Raw genomic sequence first — 19,049 nt, 5'->3', positions numbered from 1 at the left:
ACAAAAAATGTTTTTTCCCATCGCTCACCAGGTTTAACTCTCTAATGCATGCATTATTGATGAAGGAAAATATATTTTGATGTTTCTTTTTTCTTTACAACAAGAAGGTAATCATTTACTAACTTTTTAATTTTTTCAAAATATGTAGTACAGTTTATGTAATCCAAAGGCATTTTTTTGTATGTAAGCATACAATTTACCTTTGTTATACTCATAGGCCTGGTTTCACAGACAGGGTTTAGATAAGCCAGGATTAAGCTTTTAAGTATCTTTTATAAACGTGCCTTAGGGAAAAAAAAACATTACTATGTGCATCTTCTTGTGACAAAACATTGGCATTGACATATTATATAAGTTGCATTCAGTTAAAACAGCTCAAACATGTATTTTAGTCTGGGACTAGACCTAAACCTTGTCTGGGTTCGTGTACAACCATTTTAATGAACTTATAAGATAACATGCTATAATAAATCATGAGCTCTAAAATATTAGTTCAGTTTTTGTTGTTGTCTTCATAAAGTTATGCACAACAATCGTTATGTAAGACATGTTCGTTGATTTAGATATTTATTTTGTTGATCCTGGAACAATTATAGTCCGAAAACATAGTCCTATACCCTTACCCAACATATCCCTAAACTCTTGAGGTTAATGACACAGATGTAGAAGCACCAACTTTGCTTGTAAGTTTAAACTTGACATAAACTGCAAGGTTGTCCCTCAAATCTAATTGGTTGATTGAATGTTGTAATGTTGATCCATAAACATGATGCATTTGGTGAAATCACATTCACCCAAAACAATCACATCTAATTTCAATAGGCTACATGCATTGCATGTATATCCAGCCATGAGATTTGCCCTGCAGATACTGTAATGTTCATGTTATGACTGGATATATGAATGTAGTTTGACCCACATAGAACAAGCTTCATCTAGTGTAAGAAGGTTCAAACAGATATTGCATAATCCCCGAGCGCTTCTCTTTTACAGGTTCAGGTAAACAATCGTTTACTCGAAGTTAAAAACTGTTTTAAATTATAATAAAGCATTATCAAGTGTCCTGGAATATAGGAACACAGACTTTTTGGGGTTTTATTATCGTTTCGTTTCGCTGTCTGGGGCGGAACCTTGTATCGTTCGTTCATGTACTCACCCGGAACAATAACAGACGGAAACCAGCAGAGATGGCGCGAGCGGCGAAGGTAATTTTGTCATGATTGGTCTTCATAATCAAAAGCGAGTTTTATTATTAATAAAGAATATGACTTAACTTTTACAAGACACGTAGTACATAAAACAGACTCACCATCTGGGTTGTATTTATGTCCGTATTCACACAGCACAGAAAGTTTCACTCACTTAACTTACTTATAAAATGTAGACAATAAGTATCATATTTAAGTTATTATCTGCAGATTTAAGTGTCGTTTAATATTCAAGTTTATATTAGATTGGTAAATTAAAATAGATAGGATTTATACTTTTGAATATTATGAATGCTGTCATAGATATATAATGTGGATTGCTCATTGTAATATTTAATGAAAATGTTTCTGTTTATATTGAGATCTCGAGTAAAATCTTAAATGCTGTTGTTTTAGTATCTTTTGTTTAAAATTTTAGCAACGTTTGAGACATTTTCTGAACCTCTAGAGACACGAGTGAGTTTTTTCCTCAGGAGAAACATCTGAGAAATATTAGAGTTAGCCATAGGTCTCATTTAATCTCTTTGTATTAATAAAAAGAAAATTCTGTCATAACTTTCTGATTTACTTGTTTCAAACCTCTCTCTCTCTGACGTATTTTAACAAATATAATAACTTATAAAAAAAACTATTTTACAACAAAAATGAACTATCACTTGAACTTACTTAAGATGGACTGTGATGCTATTCTCTTCTAGAAACAAACTTTGTTGCATTCTTTTCCTCTTATCTCTGTAAAGCTGCTTTGAAACAATCTGTATTGTAAAAAGCGCTATATAAATAATGGTGACTTGACTTGAAAGCTTGTTTCCACCATGGAATAATAAATTAAGAAAACTGGGACTTTTTTATCACACAATTCTGAGGAAAAAACGTCAGAATTGAGAGATATAAACTCGGGTTGAGAGTCAGAATTATAAGATGAAAAGTTACGATTACCTTTTTTTTTTAAATTGCAAGATAAAGTACATCCCACAATTCTGACTTATTTTCTCGCAATTCCGAGTTTATATCTCACAATTCTGAAAAAGTCGGTATTGCTAGAAATAAATTACATTTTATTTACAATTACAATACATTACTTTTTTATTCCATTGTGGAAACAAGCTTCCATAGAATTGTTAGGTGAACTATTCTTTTTCTGCACGTATCCTCAGTTTTCTTTGTCTTTTGCTCTCTGTCTGTAGTCAGCGTTGGTGTTGTGCATGGATGTGGGTTTCTCCATGAGCAACTCTGAGCCGGGCCATGAACCGCCCTTTGAACAAGCCAAAAAAGTCATCCAGAAGTTCGTCCAGCGGCAGGTTTGTACTCGATGTTCTCAATTAATTTATTATTTGTGACCCTGGACCACAAAAGCAGTCACAAGGGTTCATTTTTTGAAACTGAGATTTATACATCATCTGAAAGCTGAATAAATAAGCTTTCCATTGATGTATGGATAACATTTTTTATTTTTTTATTGCAAATTAACAAAACAGCAATACATACAAGGTAAGAAATCAGTGACACACATATACAATACAGAAGAGAGAAAAAGCAAAAAAACAAAACAAAAAAAACAACGAAATACAAAGCAGCCCAACACAGTTATCGACAAAGTGGTGTATGTAGGCACACGAGATCCTTTCTGTGACGTAAGTATAGATAGGGGCAATCCGGTAGTATCAGTATAGTTCTAGTGAAGGTAATAATCAACCCAACAATATATTAATATTAGTGGTGATAGTATCAATGGTAATATTCATGACAACAATAGTAGCATTAGCTCTAGCAATCTACAACAATAGTGACAATAGTACTAATAACAATAACAATACGTTTAGGTCAGTAACTAATGTCAACGTACATTTATGGATGTATGGATAGGATAATATTTAATCGAGATTTATTTAACTATTTGAAAATCTGGAATCTGAGGGTGCAAAAAAATCGAAACATTGAGAAAATCCCCTTTAAAGTTGTCCATTTATGTGCGCGATTTTGCTGCATCCACTCACAAAAATAATCTTTTTATATATGTACGGTAGGGAATTTACTAAATACATTCATGGAACATGATCTTTACTTAATATCCTAATGATTTTTGACATAAAACAAAAAAATCGATAATTTTAACCCATGCAGTGTATTGTAGGCTATTGCCAAAAAAATATACCCGTGCGACTTGTGACTGGTTTTGTGGTCCAGGTTCACATATATGCTACTCCACAAAACGTCAGTCAAGCTGTTTTTCTATATTTCAGGTGTTTGCTGAGAATAAAGACGAGGTGGCTCTGGTGCTGTTTGGTACTGATGGCACTAAAAACCCTCTGGCCAAAGACGGGCAGTATGAGAACATCACGGTTCACCGTCACCTCATGATGCCTGACTTTGAGCTGCTCCAAGAGATTGAGAGTGAACTTCAACCTGGTGGTCAGCAAGCAGACTGTATCCTTCATGTTACCGTTACCAGATAATCGTTGATAAGATAAGACAACACCAGACTTTATAGCTCTCATGAGACTATGAGTATTGTAAAATATATGAAACCAAATAATACAAGATAGAAAACAAATCATTTTGTAATTGAGGGTTTCCAAACTGTTGTTCACGAGGGAACTGCTGTGGGGTTGTGAGTTAATAAAAAACAAATAATTATTTAAATTATTTCCCACATCGGGAATCATAAACAATTTCTTTATATTATAATTAAATAAGCTATTTACAGTATATGTATGTATGTGTATATATATATATAATAAACTAAACTATATTATAAAATATGCTTTATTATGTAGTATACAAATGTATAAATATATTTTCTAATTATATGAATAAAATATATACATATAAAAATATTTTATATGTAAATTACTTACGGTAATTAAATTCAATTTATGTATTTTTTTATAAAAAATAAATCATATAAAATAAATCATTTTATTATCTAATTGAGGGTTTCCAAACTGTGGTTCATGAGGTAACCTCTAATAATTATATATATTTATATATTTTTTATAAATATATAAATACGTTTTATATGTACATAAATAAATACAAATTATTATTTTTTTTTTAGATAAAAATCAAATTATATAAAATAAATTAAAAGGTCTTTATCAGGGGGTTGTGATTGATAAAAAACGAATAAATTAATTAAAGCATAAAAATATTACATTGAAATGAAGAAATAATTTTAAAATGAAAACGATCAAAATAAAAGGTTAAGTTTTATTTTGTTTATTTTATAAGAATTATTTTATTTGTTTACCTTCATGTCAAGAGACCATTAACCACATCAGAGAATCTTAATTCAATTCAATTCAATTCAAATTTATTTGTATAGCGCTTTTCACAATACACATTGTCTCAAAGCAGCTTTACAGAAATTGCATTTCGGAAATGTACATAGAAAAATACAGTTAGTTAATCAAGTATTAATTTATGGCATAACATATCGCCGGCTTTGAGTCGTCTCTTCACAGGCGTCGAGTCGTCTCTTCACAGGCGTTGGGGCATCTGAAGTCTCCGTGAGAGGCTGGATACAAACTGGAGCTGACGAACGCTATTTACCTCGGGACTAGCGTCCCGAGATAACAGCAGAAAGGCAGATGGGAAATAATTAGCATAGCTGATGTTCATAATGTTAATGCATTCGAACTGATTCAGCAGTAGTATCAAAGGTTAAGCATTAAGTGAATGCTTGGTTAAAGAGATGCGTCTTTAATCTAGTTTTAAACTGGGACAGCGAGTCTGAGTCTCGTACAATATCAGGAAGGCTATTCCAGAGTTTAGGAGCTAAATGCGAGAACGCCCTCCCTCCTTTAGTGGACTTAGATATCCTAGGAATGACCAGAAGCCTCGAATTTAGTGATCTTAAAGAGCGCGATGGATTGTATGGCGATAGAAGGTCTGTTAAATACACAGGAGCTAAACCATTTAGGGCTTTATAGGTCAGTAGGAATACTTTGTAATTGATACGTAACTTAATAGGTAACCAGTGTAGAGATGATAAAATAGGTGTTATATGATCATATTTTCTTGATCTAGTAAGAACTCTAGCAGCCGCATTTTGCACTAACTGTAGCTTGTTGATTGAGGATGTAGGACAGCCAGCTAATAAAGCATTACAGTAATCTAGTCTCGAGGTCATGAATGCATGAACTAACTTTTCTGCATCAGAAACAGATAGCATGTTGCGTAGCTTAGCAATGTTTCTAAGGTGGAAAAATGCTGTTCTTGTAATATATGAAATATGATTTTCGAAAGTCAAGTTGCGGTCTAGTATAACACCCAGGTCTTTTACTGTAGTGGATAAAGTGACAGGACATCCTTCTAAATTAAAGTTGTATTGTAAGGGATTTTGTGGGTAGTTTTTTGGACCAATAAGTAGTACCTCCGTTTTATCTGAATTTAATAGCAGGAAATTACACGTCATCCAGCATTTTATATCATTTAGACACTCTGTCAATTTAGATAAGTTAGTGTTTTCATCTGGTCGTGATGAGATATATAATTGAGTGTCATCAGCATAACAGTGGAAATTAATTCCATGTTTTCTTATAATATTACCAAGTGGCAGCATATATATTGAGAATAGCAGAGGGCCTAACACCGATCCTTGCGGCACTCCATAGTCTACTGACGTTATCTTTGATTTTTCCCCATTTAGACAGACAAAATGGTAACGGTCTGATAAGTAAGATCTAAACCAGCTTAATGCCTGTCCCTGAACACCAGTGTAGTTTTGTAGTCGATCCAGGAGTATTTTATGATCGATAGTGTCGAACGCAGCGCTTAGATCGAGTAGAACTAGTATTGAGATACAGCCTTGGTCAGAAGCTAAAAGTAAATCATTTGTAATTTTAACTAGCGCAGTTTCTGTGCTATGATGCGGTCTGAATCCCGACTGGAATTTTTCATAGATATCATTTTCTTGTAAGAAAGAGCACAATTGAGCGGACACAATTTTTTCTAGTATTTTAGACATAAATGGAAGATTTGAGATGGGTCTGTAATTTGCTAAGTTATTTGGATCTAATTGCGGTTTCTTAATGAGAGGTTTTATTACTGCCAGCTTGAATATTTTTGGAACATGACCTAAAAATAAAGACGAGTTAATAATATTAAGAAGAGGCTCTTCGACTACAGGTAACACTTCTTTCAGTAGTTTAGTGGGTATTGGATCTAATAAACATGTTGTTGGTTTCGATGCAATGATAAGTTTATTTAGCTCTTCCTGTCCTATAGTTGTAAAGCGGTGTAGTTGTTCTAGAGGGGCCATAATTGAGGCTGAATCATAAGACATCATAGAGGATTGTATATTTACAATTGTGTTTCGGATGCTTTCTATTTTCTCATTGAAGTAATTCATAAAATCATTACTACTATATTGTAATGGAATATTTTGCTCTGGTGATGTTTGTTTATTTGTTAGTCTAGCCACGGTGTTGAATAAAAACCTTGGATTATTTTGGTTATTTTCTATTAGTTTGCGGAGATGCTTAGCCCTTGCTGCTTTTAGAGCCTTTTTATAACGTGACATACTGTCTTTCCACGCGATTCTAAAGACCTCTAAATTAGTTTGTTTCCATTTACGCTCTAAGTTACGAGTTTCTCTCTTGATTGCATGCGTAGCACTGTTGTACCATGGTGCTTTAGTTTTCTCTCTTACCTTTTTTAATCTAATTGGTGCAACAATATCTAGTGTACTAGAGAACATGGTGCTCAAACTGCTAGTCATTTCCTCTAGTTCATCTGTTTGTTTGGGTGCACTGCGCAGCTGAGATAGATCAGGTAAGCTATTTGAGAATCTATCTATAGTGGTTGGAAGGATTGTTCTGCCTGGTCGATAACGTTGCGCAACGTGACAAATTTCAGCAGTACGTATTATACAAGTTACCATGTAATGATCAGTGAGATCATCACTTTGCGGTATAATATTTATATCAGTTGGATTGGTTCCATATGATATAATTAAATCTAGTGTATGATTTAGACGATGAGTGGGACCACTGACGTTTTGCGTGACCCCAAAGGAGTTTAATAAATCTGTAAACGCAGTCCCTAACGCATCATTTGTATTATCTACGTGTATGTTAAAGTCTCCAACAATTATTGCTTTATCGACATTGACCAATAGATCTGAGAGAAAGTATGCAAACTCTTTTAGGAAATCAGCATAGGGCCCTGGAGGTCTATATAGGGTAGCCAAGGCTAGAGATAATATGGATTTGTTTCTTGCATCTAAGAGCGTAACATTTAGCACAAGTACTTCAAACGAATTAAACCTGTGACCTGTTTTCTGAGTAACATTAAGAATATCTCTATAGATTGTTGCAACACCGCCGCCACGACCGATCAGACGGGGCTCATGCTTATAACAGTATCCTGGTGGAGTGGACTCATTTAGACCGAAATAATCATTTGGTTTAAGCCAGGTTTCAGTAAGGCAAAGTACATCGAAACTATTATCTGTGACCATTTCATTTACAATAACCGCCTTAGGTGTGAGCGATCTAATGTTTAGAAGACCTAGCTTTAGAAATTGTTTTTGTTCACTGATATTTAGATTTTCTGGTTTAATTACAATAAGATTTTTGCTAGATCCTACACTAGATTTATTGTTTGGCCTCACTAAGCGAGGAATAGACACAGTTTCTATATAATGTTCTACACTACTTATATCAATTAAGTTGGGACAGCAAAGACTGTGATTTGGACTTTGACTTACTAGTCATATGGTGTGTAACGTCTTGGAGATGTTGTCCGACAGAACAGCCGCTCCGATTCTGCTGGGGTGCAGGCCATCAGCACGGTAGAGCCTAGGTCGCTCCCAGAACAGATTCCAATTATTTACAAAGAGCAGTTTCTGTTCATTACACCATGACATTAACCATTCATTTAGAGCAAATAATCTACTGAACCTTTCTTGTCCTAGTCGGTACGTGGGAAGCGGTCCAGACACGATGATCGTTGCTTCAGGCGATGTGCTGCGAACCGTCTCGATCAGGCTTCTGTAGTCCTTCTTCAGAACCTCCGTCTGCCGCAGCCTGATGTCGTTCGTCCCGGCGTGTAGGACCACAGCTCCGACGCGCTCGTCACCGTTCAGGATCTCGGGAATCTGTGACAATTTCTTAAACAAATCTTAAACAATTTCTTTATATTATTAAACATGTTTTATTATTTAGTATACAAATGTATAAATAATACAGTATATTTTATAATTATATAATTATATTTATATAAATATATTAAAATGAATAAACATAGTTATTATATTAAAATAAATATATAGGGCATTTTTATTTAATTGTTAAAAATGAAATAATATAAAATAATAATTTGTTTATTTTATAAGAAATATTTTATTTTACCTGCATGTCTTGTGACCATTGATCCACATCAGAGAATCATGAAGAAGTTAAATTTAAAAGTTCATGGGAACTAGTAAACATTTACATCAAAGGGCTTCTAACTTAATAATATTTTTTGTATACATGTACAATGTTACTATGTAAAGTCCTTGACTTATTTGTCAGGGCTTGATGCTCTTGTGGTTTGCATGGACCTTCTGCAGAATGAAACCATGTGAGATTTTTATTTTTATTTTTAAATGCAATTGAGGGGTTTTTACTGCTGCATTCACACTTTTTTTATTTGTTTTTTTTTTAGGGGGAAGAAAAACGATCGTCTGAACATCGTCCTGCTGACGGATCTGAACGTACAGACCTCGGCAGACCAGCTGGACGTTATCATCCAAAACTTGAAGAAAGCTGGTATCACCATGCAGTTCTTGTAAGAAACATGCACTGATAACTGATAATAATAATAAAAGGGCTACATAATATAGTTATTTTTCAGAAATAATGTATATATAGTTTAAAGTGTTTTATATATGTCACAAACATTATGAAGTGGGCATCAGTCATACTGTCTCTGTCTAATGGGTCAAAAGTGACCCAGATTTGATGCTGTAAGTCAAATTTCTGACTGTGTGAGACTAATTCAAAACAGTTGATTATTGGTAATCCTGCATCAAACTCGGCACTGATATACTGGGTATCGATTCAGATTCAGATTATTTTGATTCTTTATTCGACTCATTGAATATAGATTTAATACAAAACCTATATTTATAAAAAAGAACACTGAACATAAGTTTACAAGTGGTTAATTAATAAAAAGAAATTAAGAACTTTTTATTTTAGGTACATTAAAACAGAACCCAACTATATATATCAAATGCATACAATGAATAGACAGAATTTTGATGCAAGATGAAAAATTGATGCTGAAAATTGGACAAGTCAGAACAGATGCCTTGATCAAACAGGATCAGGTTATTTTATGTTTAAGATAAAACCAACATCAAATCTCACAGCATTAGCTGTAACATTCACATACAAGCCTATGAACAGTGCAGGAAAACTGATACTGGCTTTTGGGTGATAGATAAATAAATATGGGGGGGGGGAAAAATCGATTTGTGGCCTTTGAGAATCGATTTTGAATCGACCACATTTTCGAAAACGATTAATCAGAAAATCGATGTTGCCCAGCCCTAATATGCAGTTTGTTTGGTCCGTTCAGTTTGCCGTTCCCGGTGGATGATGAAGACAGAGGGAATGGTGACGGGGACGGACCGGGACCGTCAGCGGCTCCACCCCGTCCGGGAAAAGGCTTGAACAAACAGCAGAAACAAGGACTGGAGATGGTCAAAAACATCATGACCAGCCTAGAGGAGGAGGACGGCCTGGACGAGGTCTACACGTTTAGGTATAAATTCATATCTGCAAGTGGAAAATATAGATAGTGCACAATTTCTTTATATTGTGAAATATATTATATTTAGTATAAACATGTATTATAAAAAATATATATTTTTCACATTTTAATACATTTATTAAATATTTTAATTAAAAAAAATTAATAAAAGGAAATTATATACAATAAATAATATATTACATAAATATATTTGTATTTTTATTATAAAGATATTGATTTAAAGTTATTTAAAAAAAATTTATATTAAAATAATACAATATATTGTATAATTAAAACAATGTAAAATACAAATATGTTATGTATTTGAATAAATTAATAAAATATTTAAATGTAATTATATTTTAATTAAAATTAAATAATATACAATAATTAATATATTACATATCTTTTTTTAATAATTTTAAATATTAAAATGTATAATAAAATACATTTTATAATTATAAAATAATATAAGACAAAAATGTTTTTATATTTGAATGAATTAATAAAATATTTTAGTTTAATTATTTTTTATAAATTGTTGGTTATATAATATTTTATTTTTTAATTATATCAAAAATTAAATAATACAATAAATAATATATTAAATATATATACAGGTGTGTATATATATTTTGTATGTATAAAGAAAATATTTTACATATGCAAATTGGTTTAAAAGTTTTTATAGGTTTTTAATAATTATAATTTTTCTTCTTAATTTGTCTACTCAGAAATGAAAATAAAGTCATTAGTCACTCATCCTCATTTCATTTCAACACTGTATTAGTAGCAGTTTGAACGTCTGAGGACCAGAGTTGGGTATAACGCGTTACAAAGTAACGCGTTACTGTATTCTAATTACTTTTCGTGGTAACGCAGTAATGTAACTCATTACATTTTAAATTTATGTAATTTGATTACAGTTACTGATGTCAATAAAATTAAGTTACTTGCGTTACAAATGTATTGTTAAGAAAAAAATATTTAGTAAAATGCCTTTCTAATCACGTTTGGCCGGCTGCGTCAGCATGCGCTTTAATGAATTACCGGAGAACGCGCTTCATGAGGCACACACACACACACACGCAGCGCTACACGGTTTGGAGCACAGTCTGGCCGTTTCTCAATAGTAGCCTACGCAAACTTCGGACTTGCGTCCTTGGTAGTTCAGACTTGCCAAGTTCGACTCAGGAGAACGAACTCCCAAGGACGTGAGTCCGGTTATTCTGCAAACAGAACCCCGGCGTTCTTGATCGCGTCACTCAGCACGCTCTGGCTACTCCGGTTTTCTCTTTATGTAGCTATATTTCAGGCAACAATTAAACGAAATATGGTATAAAGTACAACTCTGCCTCTTTTCGTCAACAATAAAACAAAATATGTTATAAAACACAACTCTGCCTCTTATCATTAAAAAAATCGTAAACATATTAGGCTAATGGCCACACAAATGTGCGCATACATTGATTATCTTCACTGCATATATTTATAACAACACGATATATAAAACACAACCCTGCTTCTTTTTGTTTTCATTTTAAAAATATGAAACATTATTGATCATTAAAACTGACATTTAACAGAGACAGACTTGTCATTTTATTTTATTATACGTGTACATACAGTGAAGAGAATGTATAGTAAAATAAATATAAAAAATATTCTATATATTTTAAAATATATAAAATAAAATTACACAACCCTGTCTCTTTTTGTTAAATGTCAGTTTTAATGCTCAATAATATCCAGTATAAAAGTATAAGTAGCCTAAAAGGTATAAGAAGCTGTAAAATTAGAAATAAAGCAAACAGTTCAGTCAAACATAAGTCAGCTCTCTAATAGGCTACAAATTTAAAGTCACCTCTCGATACATCCAGGGGTCTTGAACTGGACTTGGCTAGATGTGAACTTTGAATTTGAACAGTACTTGGGCAGCGACTGATGACGTTCCACAAGTCCACAAGAACATATTGAGAAACAGCCCTCTCTTCTGTCTCGCATGCGCGCTCTTTCTCACTCGCTCTAGATTCAGGGAGATTTGAACTAATTTGCGGGCATCAGGGAGCCGCTATCAACATGCGGGAGACTCCCGCAACTTCCAGGAGACTTGGGATGTCTGTATTCTGCAATATTAAATTACGGAAAGAACTGAGTTTCACTTTGTAGAGTATTCTTGTAGTTTTAATAGGTTTTCAAAGTAACTTGAAAGTAAAGTAATTAGTAATCTGATTACTTTTTACATGCAGTAATCAGTAATGTAATCAAATTACAATTTTAAAGTAGTAATTAGTAATTTGTAGTGGATTACTTTTTTTGAGGACACTGCTGAGGACGCTACATCAGTCAGTCATTCAAAATACACACAAACACTCACTGATACGCACATCAAGCGAGGCACTTAAGCCACATTACTGACTCCAGGGGCCGTAGGAAGTGAACTGTGAAATGCAGACATTATTGTTCAGAGCCACTTATAAAAAGAGCTTTGATTTTCTTATATGAGCCATTTAACTGTCAGGAATCAGAATAACTAAAAGCCTGATATTTCTGAAATGAAATTGGACATGTCAGGAAACAAATTTTAATAGTGTGTTTTACAGGCTTTCCAGATAAATCATCATCAACGATATACTGATTTTTGTGAGTAAAACTAGCCTGCAAATCAACGTCCATTTAGGGTCTCATTTAAAGTCGCTTGTGCTCACCAAGGTTACATTTATATAATAAAAATACAGTAATGTTGTGAAATATTATTACAATTTGAAATAATTGTTTTCTATTAGAATATGTTTTAAAATATGATTTATTCCTTTGATGGCAAGGCTGAATTTTCAACATAATTTCTCTAGTATCACATGTCTTATTTGTACTCTTTTGCATTTGTACTCTGATAATAATCGTTTAAATCTATTAACTCAAATGATTAGTACCTATTAATAATTCAATTCCCGTTTATTTGTATAGCGCTTTTCACAATAAACATCATTTTAAAGCAGCTTTACAGAAAATGCATGAGTCTACATTACAATAGAGAGATCTGTTATCAGAGGTAACTGTCTAAGTTATGTATTTCAGAAATATGCATATACAAAATCACAGTTAGCTAAAAATGTATTAATTTAAACAATGTAATAATTGTCCATCTTCAAGCGTATCGACAGGAGTTCACAGCCTTGGCACTGCCAGCAAATAGTTTTCTATTTGAATATGTGTTAAAATATGATTTATTCCTGTGATGGCAAGGCTGATTTTTCAACATAATTTCTCCAGTGTCACATGCATTGCATTTGTACTCTGATAGTAATCGTTTAAACCTGATTAACACCTAATATACAGTTCAAATTGGAAAAAAGAGTCCTGTAATCCAGGCACAGGCGTAACTACGGTAAGCAGGGTAGGCGGTTGCTACGGGCCCGGGCCAATCAGGGGCTCGCGTGACTGGAAGATATTGATTGACAGCCGGGGCCACCTAACGCATTTTATTACTTTTAGTCTGATGGCATTTTACTTTAGCGTGAATTTATTTGAATAAATAATGACAACAAAATATTTTACTGATCATTAAATACATGTGTGAAACGAACAATGACGGATTTCGGTGTGATTTGTTTCGAATTGGGACTAGGGAATCCCAGGTCTGGACGTGAATATGCATATTGCGTGCAAAACAGTAAAAAGATTGAATTTGAGACAGACAATATCGATATGGATTCGTCGTCAAATTACAAACACAAAAGTGGCTTTCAAAAGCGAAAAGAGGAATAGCTGTGAGTAACAATGTGTTACGGTGCGCCGTCACCAGCAGTGTTTTTTCATGTGTTTTGGTGCGCATTCACAAGTGTTTTTTTTTGTGTGGTGTGCGTAGGCTACTCCTGATTTAGTCAGTTATCTCATCTCTTATATGCTTTGTCTCTATGATCCTATCCTATCTTGTCCTATTCATAGTAGCCTACTCGTGGACATTGCGTCATCACGTGCCTTGATAATCCTGCATAAGGGCCCGGTGTTGGCTCGTTACGCCACTGAATCCAGGAAAAGTTTTCATTTGTCAGAAAGAGACTGTGTTGATGTTTTCTGCAGTGATGCTCTGGAGAAGCTGTCCGTCTTCAAGCGTATCGACAGGAGGCCGACGGCTTGGCCCTGTCAGATGACCATCGGCAGCTCGCTGACCATCCGCATCGTTGGATACAAAGCTGTGAGTTCCTGTTCAAAGCATTCCTCAGAATACAATCTGATCTAATCCGGTCTAAAGGGGCTTTCGCACCGGATATTTTAGATACTAGCCACCAGGATGGTTCCCCTAAAAACGAATGGTTCCTATTCATAATTTGCACGTGACGTCACAGGTGCTGGCTGGCGGGCAAGAACGTCGTTCTCTAGCAACGAAACCCAGTAAACTAATCAAGGATCTTGCCAGGACGTCGCCAGTTTTAATATACAAAAGTTGGTGTTTTGAGGTGTAAACGACATGCCAGATAGTTGTTGTGCGATTGGATGGACTATTATTCAGCATAATCGGGTTAAGAACGTGCATGTAAACGCGCTCATTCGCCTGAAAGTGAAAGTAGAAACGGACTGAGCTCTCAGCATCTGTCGCTGCATTAACGCCGCGTTCTCTCAGAGACGAGATAACGGTATAGCGACTATCTTAATTTACTGGCTTAATATTTCTCTTGTGGACCTACATTAATGACAGTAAAAAATTAGAAGAATATTTCTTTTTAAACAAGTTTTTGAAGCTGCTTTTGATTTTCACAGATGGCAGAGTTGTGCTGTTCGTGAACTAAAGACTGTTTTAGGCCTATATCATGTTAGTGATATTATTCATATTTAGTAATTGTATTGTTTTTAGTGTTATTAGTGTCATTAAACGTTTTGTTAATGTGCTATGGAAACAAAATAGCCTCACTATACTGGCTGGCCACTGTTTGTCGCCATTTTGTCAGCGTTTGTTGCCCGCCAGGTATCCATGGTAGTCACGTGACTTCAAAGTATGAATTGGAACGTTTTCCTGGTTGCATTCGCACCATCAGTATAACTCAGAAGTGACGTGAGCCGCGCTCAGGGGCGTCGTTAGGCCCTTTTTAGGCCCCTTTTAAAGCCCTGTCTACGGCCCTGTATTAGGCATACGATCAATAATGAATGTGTAGCCTACATATTGTGAATGCATTTAATAAACTTTACCTAGCTTGAGTAGCTTTCAGTAAATAAACACGTCTGAGAAAATGATTCATAGGCAAAATCAACCTATCAGTTGACCCTATGTTTACTTTCTTCACTGACAGATAAAAATGAAAAGCCTATATCAGCCAAAGCTCAGCTTTAGGAAGGGAAGATATAGGGCAAGAGAAAAACAAAGAGAAAAAGAGTGTGTTGCTGATGAGGAGAGAAAAATAATCAGCTGCCCTCTGACATGGTTTTAAAGCTGTTATCCAAATTTTTTGGCCTTCAAAACATCTTAAAATATGTAGATCAGAGAAATCAAAATATCAAAATTTTCTCGGGGAAACCTGAGCCCCCTATCTGCCCTACCTCACATTTGGGACCACAGTGATTATAAAACCCTGCCTTTGCATGGTAATGAAACTGGTTAATAGTGAGCATTAGATCCTTAACTAAAGTGTCACCCTTTTTTATAATTAAAAAAAAAAATCATACCCTCATTGGGGGCTTAGCCGCCCTAAAATGAAAATCCTAGTGCACCCCTGGCCACGCTTCTTGTTGTGACTTTTATTTTGACAACGCTGAGAACGCCAGCGCTCGCATTCTCCGTGTTCATTAGTTTACGATCTATCTAACTGTCCTGTGTAATACGTTATTAGATAGAACTGTTATACATATAAAGTAGACAGTAATGAAAAGTTATTAGCGTATGCCGTGTGGTTGATGTCCAGTGTCGCTGAGCAGAAATACATAATCATCTTTCTCTTGGTCTCCTCAAAGTTGTGTTGGATTTTCTCCTCAGCGTAAAGGTTAAGAACATTGGCTAACGTTCTCTGAAAGTTCTCTCAAAGTTATCAACAAAAGTTCTTGCAGTAACGTCGTGCCAACGTTACATGTCATTGATAAACGTTCTAAAAACGTTAGCAATAAAACGTTATTCTTACGTTGTTAGTGGAATGTTTTAAAAAAGTTATTACATTAAAAAATATATTGTTCATTACAAATTTGTCATACAGCTTTTTCTTATGCAAATCAACTTCAGAAACATTATTTGTATATCCAGTGTGACACGAGGCCCATCTATCACTGTTTTCCATGTTCGTAAAGTTAGTTTGTGTAGTAAATATATAGTACATTTGACACTGTAGCTTCAAAGCGCGTACCGAGTACGCAGCGCAATTCTCAACGAAAAACGAAGCCTCGCTTTCTTTCCAGACACATGAATGCTTCACTTTGCGTGTCTGAATGCTTGAACCCAGACCACTACTCTACTGTTTTATGGAACTTTAAGTCCATTTACTAAAATGTTATTTTAAATATAAATAAGCCTATAGCGTATGTTAGTTACATGATCATATATTCTGACACATAAACAGCATAGAAACCATAAAATAATTAGACCAAATTTTACTTGCATCAAGCAACTCTGTTGGTATTTTTATAATTAGTATTAATATAACTGTTAGATTTATTACAACGAGCGCAGCGCTGAAAAGGGGCGGGGCTACATAATGGTGCGTTCAAGTCATCTCGTAAAGATCGTATTTATGAGTTGAGTGCACATGAACGCCACCACAATGTCGTAAATACGAGTAAGAAGCTCGGGATTTTCTTTAAGCCCCGATCTTTACGAGTTGGGGGCGTATCAGTGAGAAATATTGAGGAATACCACAATATTTAAAAGTATTTAGCAGTAATATTGCTAGACTTTTCTATTTACAGAAAAGTAAGCTAATTCCCTGCACAGAATATTATGGCGTTATAATATAGCAATTAAATATGTAACGATAAAGTTTGCTTTGGCTTCATAAATTAATTAAAAATATAAAAAACCAAAGCACATCTGATGCACATTTCTTTGTTCTTCATTTTCTAGAACTAGAGTTTAAGAAACTTGCTCTATTTTTGTGTAATTAATTAAGAGAAAGTACACCGCCATTTTACTCCGAACGAAAGTTGACTTAAACCGTCATAAACACGACTTCCTTTCTATTAATCAAAGAATCCTGAAATAAAGCATTATGGTTTCCCGTATAAAATATTAAAAAGGCACAACTGTTTTCAACACTGATAATAATAATAATAATAAATGCAATGGCTACTAAGATAAGTACGAACTTCCCAGGAGGACTTGAGCGCACCATATAGCGCTGGTTTAGACCCGACTCTGAAGGAGGAGTAAATGAGTTCCTCCAAAATGAGTTCCTAGAACTAAAATCATTCCTAGTTCCTGCGGTGCGAACGCGCCAAAATCCGGGTACTTCCGCCAATAGTTCTAGGAACTATGAAAAGGTTCTTCCGGTGCGAAAGACTCTTAAAAGGAAAGTTCACCCAAAAATGCTAATTCTGTCAGTTATTACTCTCGCTCATGTTGTTCCAATCCCGTAAGACCTTCGTTCATCTTCAGAACACAAATTAAGATATTTTTGATTAAAGAGGCATTGTGTAGGAATTCCTCCCATCTAGCAGTGAAATTGTATTTTGCATTTAAACGAATTGTGCTCTCCAGCGTCTCGCTTTTTCAAATGCATGTTGCATCTACGGTTGCTGTTATGTACCAAAAAGCTACGACTGGATGTGTTCTAATAGCACTTTGTCGAGTTTTCCTTCGGGTGAACAGGTTTGTTATTTCAAACAAACTGCAACTTGACACAACGAACAAACCAATGTTACAGTATGAATAATAACAGTGCAATGCAGCCTTTTAAACTTGCCGGGGCCGTGAAGCGCCTCTCACTGCTCTGCTCATCCGTTTCTGCTGCTTTCAGTCACGTGACGCTGGCTCTGAACGAAAACGCGTTGTGGAAACGCATTGGCCTAGTACTTTTTGACCCTCTCTGCTATTATAGTTTTTCAAGATGGCGGAACAACATGGAAGCCTCCGTGGACCTACCCGTCACATGTATATAAAGATAATAAATTCTTCGTTTAAGAGCATAAGTCAGAAAATTGGCAGAGGTATTTGTACACCATTGAGGACATATTTATGAATAAAAATATTGATTTTATTATTTGATAATAAAATACCTAAAAAACTACACATTGTCCCTTTAAATCTGAGAGCTGGATCACTCCTCCATAGGCTTCTAAGGGATTGAAACTTGCCGGCCCCGAAAAGTTATTAAAGACATCGTTAAAATAGTCCAAGTGACTACAGTGGCTCAATCTTAAGTTTATCAAGCGACGAGAATACTTTTTGTGCGCAAAAAAAACTGAAAAAACTTCAACTATTCATTTCCTTCTCTGTGGGCCTCGAGTCAGTTCACTGGTGTAACAGCGTAAGTGTTTCTGTGTTGTACGTCACACGTAGGCTCACTATTGGCCGACGCTGGTCATGTGTGTGATGCGTGTGACGTACAACACAGAAGCTTACGCTATTGCACTAGTGAACTGACTCGAGGCCCACAGAGAAGGAAATGAATAGTTGAAATAAAGTCGTTATTTTTGCTTTTTTTGCGCACAAAAAGTATTCTCGCCGCTTGATAAACTTAAGATTGAGCCACTGTAGTCACTTGGACTATTTTAATGATGTCTTTAATAACTTTTCGGGGCTGGCAAGTGTCAATCCCTAAGAAGCCTATGGAGGAGTGATCCAGCTCTCAGATTTAATCAAAAATATCTTAATTTGTTTTCTGAAGATGAACGAAGGTCTTACGGGGTTGAACAACATGAGGGAGAGTAATTACTGACAGAATTTTCATTTTTGGGTGAACTATCCCTTTAATATTGTGTTCGTTGGCCATAAGGTGACGGAGGAGAAGGTGAAGAAGTCCTGGACTGTTGTGGACGCTCAGAGTCACCAGCGGGACGACGTCAAGAGGGAATCGGTTTACTGCCTGAACGATGATGATGAAACCGAAGTACAGAAGGATGACACTATCCAAGGTGCAGAACAAAGATTGAAAGATTGCATTCACTCACTGTGATTTT

At 35.0% G+C, this 19,049-nt stretch overlaps 1 protein-coding gene across 1 annotated transcript in view; it reads left to right on the top strand.

Moving 5' to 3' along the window:
* Positions 1-926: 926 nt before the first annotated feature.
* The window catches only part of LOC143723425 (X-ray repair cross-complementing protein 5-like), a 29,017-nt gene continuing 10,894 nt past the window's right edge, over positions 927-19,049 (top strand). The window contains exons 1-8 of the mRNA XM_077215837.1: positions 927-1,205; positions 2,396-2,509; positions 3,452-3,635; positions 8,729-8,777; positions 8,862-8,984; positions 9,780-9,965; positions 14,037-14,151; positions 18,866-19,004. Of these exons, the coding sequence (XP_077071952.1) occupies positions 1,188-1,205; positions 2,396-2,509; positions 3,452-3,635; positions 8,729-8,777; positions 8,862-8,984; positions 9,780-9,965; positions 14,037-14,151; positions 18,866-19,004 (928 nt within the window). The 5' untranslated portion in view covers positions 927-1,187. The remainder of the gene's footprint in view (positions 1,206-2,395; positions 2,510-3,451; positions 3,636-8,728; positions 8,778-8,861; positions 8,985-9,779; positions 9,966-14,036; positions 14,152-18,865; positions 19,005-19,049) is intronic.

The sequence above is a fragment of the Siphateles boraxobius genome, unplaced genomic scaffold (assembly GCF_051911475.1).
Source record: "Siphateles boraxobius isolate OS27281-9 unplaced genomic scaffold, OSU_SipBor_1 7, whole genome shotgun sequence".
Classification (NCBI taxonomy): domain Eukaryota; kingdom Metazoa; phylum Chordata; class Actinopteri; order Cypriniformes; family Leuciscidae; genus Siphateles; species Siphateles boraxobius.
The sequence above is the reverse complement of the archived record's forward strand: the minus strand, read 5'-3'. Positions and strand labels throughout refer to the sequence as shown.